The sequence below is a fragment of the Bactrocera latifrons genome, unplaced genomic scaffold (genome assembly GCF_001853355.1).
Source record: "Bactrocera latifrons isolate USDA-ARS-PBARC rearing strain unplaced genomic scaffold, ASM185335v1 scaffold_185, whole genome shotgun sequence".
NCBI classification, from domain to species: Eukaryota; Metazoa; Arthropoda; class Insecta; order Diptera; family Tephritidae; genus Bactrocera; species Bactrocera latifrons.
Window position 1 is genome coordinate 430788 of NW_017535352.1, and position 9774 is coordinate 440561.

Below are 9774 nucleotides of genomic sequence, written 5' to 3' on the forward strand. Positions count from 1 at the left end.
TTATGCATTTCAAGCGGAAAATATTAAAAAATTGATATTAAAAAATACTACATTTGCAATACGCAAACACAACTAAATTTATTTTAAGAATTAAATTTTTTTATTAAAACTTGAACTCCTGCAGCATTTTCCCAACTAATGCAAATAACAAAAAAAAAACGAGTTTGTTGTGGTATAAATTGTAGTAAAACAAATATTGCTAGTTGATGAAAGCACCTGAATGCTTTGTTTTTGCAACTCGTCTGCCAATGCAAGATTAAAAAAAAATGTCAAAATGTTAATAATTGAACCCAAGATAATTTATCACAAAGAAATGCAAAGTTGAATTTAGTAAATTTTTGCTTTTTATGCAAACAACTTATTTTGTTTATTTTGCCATGTAAAAATTTATAACCTTAAAGCACTTAAAAATTATACAAAATTTTAGTTTTTGTAAAATATTTCAAAAGCTTTTATCTGTTTTTTTAAAACTTGTTTTGCAAAAAAAAAAAAATATTTATTTATGCAAAACTTTAGTGCTGAAGGATTTTAGTGTTTTTTTTACTTATTTTTGCATAAAGTGTAATTTAACTTTTATTCAGCATTTTTTATGCCAATGCTTATACATATATTTGTTTTTATTTATTTATTTCAATTATTGTTTTTGTACAAACTAGTAATGCAATGTAGAAAAGACTGAAAATATCGCGTTTGAACGCATATTGCTCGTACTCGTAAATATGGTATCTATAATTTTTATTGCGTAAATGCAATTTGTTTTTATCCCCAACTCACCAATCACCCAAATTCACGTTAAACTTGTAAATTTAAAGAAAACTTTTTGAAAATAAGTTTGTTTTTTGTTTTATAGAAATCCACAACCACTGCCACCATTACACCAAATGAAAGTTTATCATGTTAGAAAAGTATTTAAACGTAACGTATCTATCTGGTCTAGCATTTGTGTAGTTCGAAAAAGTCTACAAACAAAAATGGCATTGTCTTTCATGCTGATTTTGTGTTGAAGTGCTTTCTTGATTTCATTTTTAGTTTTTTTCTCTTAGTATTCTTGAGCCTCATTCATTTTTAATAGAAAAATTATAATTTTTATTTTTCACAAAGTGAAAGATGTGTTGTTGTGACATGAAATGCATACAAATCAATAWTTTTTTAAATTTCCTAAACAAATTGTAAGTAAAAAGAACATACAAACATTTGTTTGTATAAAACTATGTATAGTTTTAGGAAAATGTTGATGTCTTTGCACCGCTTGCATTTTTATGTAGCTTACCCAGTCCCCAGTCCCCAGTCAAATCGAAAAATCGCATTGAATGTAAGTGGGTCAAGTCTTTTCTTGCTGATTATTATTTGATTCCACTATACAACTTAAATCTTATCATTTCTATTCACATATGTTTCTAAACCAGTTATAAAACCGGTTATAAATACGGCTGCATACCGGTTACATAAATACGACTGGTATTRGAACGGGCCAACTTACTCCACTGTTATTCTTTTTGCAATTATAACTTTTCATCTTCAGAAGCGCTATGAAACTTACTTATCCACAGAAACTTAACTCCTTGAATTTTGTAAATAATTTTGCATGAAAACTTATTGTATAACTGTTCCAATGCTCCGTACCGATGGTAAAGATCTTTATACATTGCGAAAACAAAAAGCCGTGAAAAACATAAAAAACAATTCCCAGTAAAGCTTCTTCGTTACTGGCGTGGAAACCGTTTACGCGGTTATAGCCAAATTAACAACAGCAAGGTGACGCCAATTGGAGATCCCAAGTCAAACTAGGTCCTTCTCCACCTGGTCCTTCCAACGTAGTGGAGGTCTTCTTCTTCCTCTGCTTCCCCCGGCAGGTACTGCGTCAAATACATTCAGAGTTGGAGTGTTTTCGTTCATTCGGACTACATGACCTAGCCAGCGTAGCCGCTGTCTTTTAATTCCCTGAACTATGTCAATGCCGTCGTATATCTCCCAGAAAGGCTTAGGCGATAATTGCATATATATCATATAAAGATGAATATATACTTGCTTAGATAATGTATATGCTCCGGAAGCTTACTGAAACTCAGCGCAATAAATAAATCACACTTGCTGTTTTTTCATTTCATMTTTTATACAATGGTCACTATGTGCATATCCTTACTTGGCTTAGTCAAAAACACCTAAAAAAAATTATTCTCAACAAGTTTAGGTATTTTATATTAGTTGTCGTACGCTATACTTAAGTCACCTTTGTATAACTCTTGTGTCTGAAATATGTCTGAATTCTCCACTCAACCTAATATGAAATCCAACCTTTTTCTTGAAATGTCAAAACAAACAACATGTAACGTATTTTCGGAGGCTTTATAAAAAGTCTTCTCTTCTTAGCTTAAAAGTGGTTTATAATTTTAAAATTTAGCAAACCATAGTAAAATAATAATCATAACAACAACACATGCTTTCCATTTGAGCTTGATAATTAYTTAATTTACTTCCTTCAATTTTAATTTATGCATTCTTACATTTTATTGAACATAAAATCGCTATGCATTCTAGATCACAGCTAGAGGCAAAACATCAACACYAACCTTATAGCTTTTCATCTAAAACAGCTTAAACCTTATTTGCATTGGGGTTCCAAGAATACTTAGAACATTATTTAATATTCGAAAAATATATATTAATTTATGAAAACAAAAACTSTAAACGAAGGGATTGTTTTTACCTGCAACAACCAAAGCGCTGCTTTAACCTCYATTTCCTACACGCACAAATGAGTGTCATGATTCTTTCACTAAAAACTTTGCATAACTGAAAAAATGAATACAGCTTTTATAAAGAATAGAAGAAAGGAGTTCACTGCGTCTCTCTGAGTTTATTTCGTTTTTCAATTTGAGTATTTTTATCTCGATTTGTAACAAATTTGAATTCGATTATAATTCGATTACTATTTAGTTTGACATAACACACATACATAAATATATATGGGAATGTATAAATGTTAAAGCATTTATATACATTTATATATATACATACATAACACACAAACACATTGTCATTTGTGAAATATTCATACATTAATAACATGCATATATAAGAATTACCACGCATTAAAAACATATTTATCGACAAATATCAATTAAACCGTTATTTAAATAATAAGTTAAATAAATATTTATCATAATCTACATGCATACATTCATACAATGTATATGTATAAAGCAAAATATTTATAACTTTGAATTAAGGAATGTTGTTCGAGTTTGCGGAGTTTCAAATTACATTTACTTGCATAACTTAAAGTTACAGCTGTTATTTGCTTACGTTTGAATAGTTTTAATCAAATACTTAATGAATATTACAATTAGCATTAGTTAGCAAAAAATGGACAAAAACAAATTGCATTTAGCCATAATTAATTAGTGTTTTTTAACATTATTGCATTTACTAGAATTAACAAAAATATAAAGTGAATTTTAATTATAGAAAAACTGTAGTATTTCGAAAAAATTGACTACTTAAAATGATTAAAAGCAAGCAGAACTTGCGTTCGCTCATTCGAAATTCAAGTTCGAAATTTCGACGTTAATGTTCGAGAATTCGAAGTTATGCGATGATTATGTAAACGATTAAATATATAAAGTTTCGCATTAACTTCGAAATTCATGTTCGAAACTTGCATATAATATTTTTTAAACCTACTGTGCTGTATACTAAATAATTGAAGTTGCAAAAAAATTATGTTAATTTCTTATTAAAACTCACTTTAATCCTTACTTAAAACTGTAATATAGTGAATTAATAGCTTTAAATTTTTTCACAATTTCTTTCGTGTTAACGAAGCTGTTTAATCACTCAATAAATCAAACTACGCTTGATTTTCGCTCTTCGAACTATTTGCAATTAAAATGTATGTGTTGTGCCATTAAAACCAACTGTTTCCAAAATAACATGTTTTTACGAAATCTGCGTTACACGTTTTAAACTCTTTACTCTTATTAATTGAACTTTTTTACTTATACATACACAAGCAAAAATTTTGAATTCAACTTTTGTATACATAAATAAATTAGACAAAGAAAACAAAGTAATGTTTGGAAAAAATAAGTATAATTTCGAAAAACGAAATACTCTACATTGCATTGACGTTTTAACCGAGTAATGCCAAAATTTGGGCTTTCTATCTTTCTCTGTGTCTCTTTTTCTCACTTTATCTTTCTCTCTCTTTGCGTGTGTGTGTGTGTCTGTATGTTTGTGCGCTTCTACATACTTTGGTTGTTACAGGAACAATTGCCCCTTCGCGTGACTTACCCGAACTAACCGCCGAGGATACGATACGCATCATACTTTCCAACTTAAATTTAGTTGTACCGGTGGTAGCTGCTCTACTCGTTATTATCATAGCGATAATTGTTATTTGCGTTCTACGTAGCAAAGGCAATCATCACAAAGGTATATACACTGAATATTATTAATCGAATTTTCTTTTTTTCGTTTCTTTCTTTCCATTGTGTTATTACAAACTTCTACGATCACTGAAACTCTCTCTATATAATGCGTTTAATATGACTACGTTCAACAAAACAAAACCAATTTTATGTTTTTTATTGTTTTCATTTCGGCTAATTCGACACAACAAAAAACATGAAAATAAAATTGAAATACTTTGTAAAAATGCATCCGTACCCTACTATGAACAAAATTTTAACTATTTAAATGTTTGGCTTGACATAATTATCAATATGAACAACATATGTGATTTTCGAATATTCGAAAATTCGAACATTACCATAATGCATGCAATAACGCTATAATATACTAAAATATACAATAAACAATCACAAACTGGGTTTGTATTTACAAAAATTACTTTCGAACATAAAAATGACGTCATAAATTGTGTATGTGCGCTGAAAAATCAGGCACCATTGCACCACTTGATGATGGTCGCGGTGCAGGCAATCTGAATACGCGTATACGCCTGCCCGCCTGGATGCCCGAATGGCTGGACTTGAATTTTATGGTGCCTTTAATAGCCACTGTCATTGTGGTAGCGGTTGGTATACTTGTTGTATGTGTAGCGCTTTCCAGACGCCGTGCTGATGACTTGCGTGGAGGACAAAAGGACGTGTACTGTAGGTTTTGCATTTTCCTACGCACATAGCAAAGTGCTTTTATGAATAATAATAACCATAACTTATAATACTTTACTATRTTATTTTATATTTCATGTGGAAAGTATTTATTTTCATATTTTATTTCTGTTTTGAAAAATTCTAACTAGAAATTATTTTCATCGCCAATTGCTTAAACTTGGCGCTTGATAAAGAATTAATTAACATCTAATCACCAAAAATCGGTAAAAAAAATTATTTACTGTTAATAATTGTGCTCGTGTTAAATGTTACGCTATATTAATTATAACTAACCTTATACACTTGTATATAAAACATACTACTTAGCATGAACCCTTGCCAGTTTTAAAAATAATTATAGTTAACAAAAACAACACAAATATACCAACACACAATTCGAAAAGTATTAAATGATTCAATGGAAATTTCGAACATTCTCACAATTATTTTAATAACAGTAACTAGGAAGTGTAAAAAAGAAGTAAAGAGCATTTGAAACACCCTGCTTTCAGTTTTAATTTCAGATTTTACAAATTACTCTCCAATGTTTTGAAATCAGCTAAGAATTAAAATTAGAACTTCTTATCAAATTCCATTAAAAATACKAAAGCACTTTTGAATACATATATAAAGATATTTACTCGTATGTAATCGTTGTTGTAGTAATGTAAATGTTCACATGATTACTCATTTATGTATATATGTACAATTTTATATTTAAATGTTGAAAATATATCCATCATGTCATCTCATTAACAAATTGGTTATACCCAACGTTAGAATAATAAATGTTTTAAATACGGAGATTGGTATATTTATAGCAAGCCCTAAAACCAAGATTTTTTAAATGTTTTTTTTTTTAAACCTCATATCTTATAACATAAGTTATCTTTCAACTTTTTTTTTAATCTATGAAAAAGAGAGAAATTTGAAAAAATTTCTGAGATAACTGACAATGTTTTTTAATCTTAAAAAAAATTATTTAGGATTTATTCATTTAATCAATGCAATCGTTCGAACTAATGAAAAAGTACACTTCGATATTTTATCTTTTGAAGAATTTCGTTTTTGCGATACCATATTCCAAATTGAGAGCTTTCAGATAATAGTTCCAAGCTTTATTATTGTTTAAAGAAGCTTTAATAAAAATCATCTTTGTTAATTTTCAATTTCAGAGTTAACAGTTAATGTAAAAATAATAAGTTAGAAAAATGTTTAAGCATCCTTTATCTCACTATTCAGGTTACCAGGTTATGTGAATTTTGGCAGCTTAAAAATTTACCTTAGTTTTTAATATAATTAACTAATTTATTTGATACATCTTTTGAGTATATGAAAGAGCAATATTTGAGTAATATTTTGTGAATTTTTCATACAACCTTTTTGGCAATTCAAATAGGTGCTCAGGAAAATATTGACCAAATTCAACCCATTTTTGACACAATGACTATTGTCAAAAAAGGATTCTTTCTGAATTTCCATTTCATATCTCACATATTTTCGGTCAAAAGTCAACTATTGGTATCGGGTCCACATATTCGGTAAGTAGGGGATTGAACAGTTTTAGTTGGATTTAGATAATTATTGGTCAAAAAGTGGCTTACTTTAAGAACATTATTACCGCAAAATTTTATTCCGTTATAGTCATTAATTCTTTATTTGTACACTGGGAAGTGAAAGAATCAAATGGAATTGTAAATTGTGTTATATGGGAAGTAGACGTAGTTTTAGTCCGATTTCGCTAATTTTCGCATAGTGACAGAGGAAAATAAAAACAAACATTGGTCCAAATTTTGTCGAAATCGATCAGTCGGGTCCCGAGCTATGAGATTTCACCAGAAAGTGGGCGGTGCACGCCCATTGTCCAATTTTCACACCGGCTCCGACAGAACCCCCTTATACAATCTATATACTACCCGTATAGAATAAGTTAGCAGGCTTTCAGTACTTTATTAATAAAAATAAATAAAGCAGTACTCATTTTATGCAACGGTTACTTAGGTACTAAGCAAATCAATTTTGAGTAGCATCGCTGAAGTTTGTAACTATCATTTTTGTCCGGTTTTTGAAGGAAAATGCTCCTATGTTTTTTTATCCTGCCCGCCAATTAAGAAAAATTGTAAAAATGAAAAACCGAGAAATCGAGCGTCAAAGTTTTCGCTTTCTGCCCAAGCGCTAATATATCTGCTAGACGATCGGTCATTATTTCCCTTCTAGCTTCAAAAATATTTCGAATTCCCATCTAGAAATGTGCGGACATATTCTTAGCTTATTTTTAAAGAGATTTAAGCAAACACAAAAAAAAAATCGATTTTTTAGAGTTATGGCGGAATTTTCTATTTACTTAATTTTAAGAATATAAATTTTATAATTARTTTTTGAAAGTTAAGGAGTTATATACAGTTTGAATGCCGAAAGGCGAATTTTCCCGAATTTTTTCTGAGAAAACTTTTAAATGTATTGATCCAAAAATGTGTAGTATGGTATTTTTTAACTGTACTTTAAGACTTAGAGTTAGTAAAATATTTATTTGGAAAGGAACTACAGCTGATCTTCGGGAGCTCTTCTCAAACAGGACGTTTTGCGGTGACCTCTTTTTTCACTAAACTRGATCCTCTGAAATGAAGAAAGTAAACAGATTTTGTTAAAGTAATGGTAAATCTAGCAATTAATGGAAATTTTTTTTGTTTTGATAAAATGACGGTTTCTAGAAAAATCGATTTTTGACAGTGAGAAGAAATCTTCGATTAGTTGCCAAAAATATATTTAAAAAGCTCGTGTTAAAATTTGAGACTAATCSKTTTAGCYGTTTTCGAGTAATGTTGGKCACCGACTTTGAAAACAACATTTTGAGAAAACGTTTCCAAGCACTCTGAAACGTCCCTTCAAATTTGCCTATAACTTCGAAAATATTCTCCAGAACGATATGAAAATTTATGAGCAAATTCTTAAATATTTGTACATTATAAAATAAAAAAAGAATAGATTGAAAAAATTCTAACTGTATATAACCCCTTAAATAGTGTATCAGTTCCACAATGGGCCCCCAAAAGCATCTATTGTACCCACCAAAATATTATATATACATAAAACTTGGTCTATTTGTCCCTATTATTATATTTATTATTTTTTTTTTTTTGTTATTAAGTATTTTAATAGTTGCGTTTAGTAAAACTAAGGGCTATCATATCCGCTAACTTCTAAATGCTATGAATATACCAATTCACTGTTTATCGGGAATCTTAGCTACCCTTTACTAGATAAATATCTACTTTTTTCATTCTTAGGACCCATATGGTTTTTTCTACGTTTTAGTTGTAACTATGATATTATACATACATACCTATATACCCATTACATTCTGAACTCAACACTTTTTTCTTACTATTTCTCTATATTGATTATTAGGAACTCAAAAATACATAGTTAATTTCTCCATATTTCCAATACAAATTTCTGTATGTGTTTCCTAGAATATTAACTGTCTCAAAATACACAAATTTCCTACAACGCTAACACGAACTTCAATTTCTATACAACAAGACACTATAACTAGAATTGCGTTTTCTTTAAGTTTTGAATATTAAAAAAAAAAATGCGCCCAAAACCCCCAAACTAAGATGCTTTTCTAAAAAATCAAATTATATTGAAATTCGAAATAATTGGCAACTTTTTTCCAYCCCAAAAAATTGTAAGCATAATATTCGAAATCATAAACCAGTCATACATTTCATAATATTATTCGTAATTTTTGAATTAAACGTATGTACGTATGTTGGTATATTTATGAAAAAAGTTTCGAAAATCTTTTTACTACAATATTTTTATATATAAATTAAAAACCAAAAGAATTAAATATTTTACAGAAAATATATTGGAACTTAAAGTACATGTAATGAGCAGAAAAATATGTAATCACCTTTAATTAGTTTTACAAATTTTTATAAAAAGTTGTGTTGCACAAATCTTAATTCCTTTAAGCTCGTTCGTTGGTTCGTACTCTTTCTCTTTTTTACTCTGGCACTCACTAGCAATAAACAAAAATAGTAACACGTAAGTCAAGTTTTGTGCRAAATGATTTAATTGATTTCGTAACCAGAAAAAAAATTGAAACAATTGAAAAACACCTGCCAAAAGCGAACGATAGCAAGCGGTACAAAAGAAGAAAAAAAAACAGAAGTAAAGTAAGGAAGATTTTTAAATTAGAAAAGAAACCAATTGAAAGTCAAACGGTAAAAGCATCTTCAGTGCCCCCAATATTGAGTTTGCCATATCATATATTAATTCTAGACGATGTAGTTTACAATCAGACCATGGGACCTGGCGCCACGTTGGACAAACGACGACCCGATTTACGTGACGAGCTCGGCTATATTGCACCACCCAACCGCAAGCTGCCACCAGTGCCCGGCTCCAATTACAACACCTGCGACCGGATTAAGCGAGGTACAGTGATAAGTAAGCATCTAAATTTACGAATTACAACATTTAKTAATGCGAGCAAATATCCTCTTGTTCTTCCATTGATTTTTCGGTTTTCATTTCGATATTTTGAGTGTCACGAAATTCCTTTTTTTTTTTGCGTAAATTTGTGTGCAACTTTTTGGCTTATTAGTTATTCACATACGCTTTGCGCCAAACGCATATGTAATGCAAG

At 29.7% G+C, this 9774-nt stretch overlaps 1 protein-coding gene across 12 annotated transcripts in view; it reads left to right on the top strand.

Annotated features, from left to right (window-relative positions):
• The window catches only part of LOC108967369 (Down syndrome cell adhesion molecule-like protein Dscam2), a 155407-nt gene that overhangs the window by 130869 nt on the left and 14764 nt on the right, over nt 1–9774 (top strand). For 10 of the 12 annotated variants that reach the window (XM_018930723.1, XM_018930724.1, XM_018930727.1 and 7 more), the window contains 2 exons: nt 4905–5117; nt 9408–9563. In XM_018930723.1, the coding sequence (XP_018786268.1) occupies nt 4905–5117; nt 9408–9563 (369 nt within the window). Of the gene's footprint in view, nt 1–4266; nt 4435–4904; nt 5118–9407; nt 9564–9774 lie in introns of all 12 variants that reach the window. The other 2 variants (XM_018930734.1, XM_018930735.1) reach the window with 1 other exon arrangement.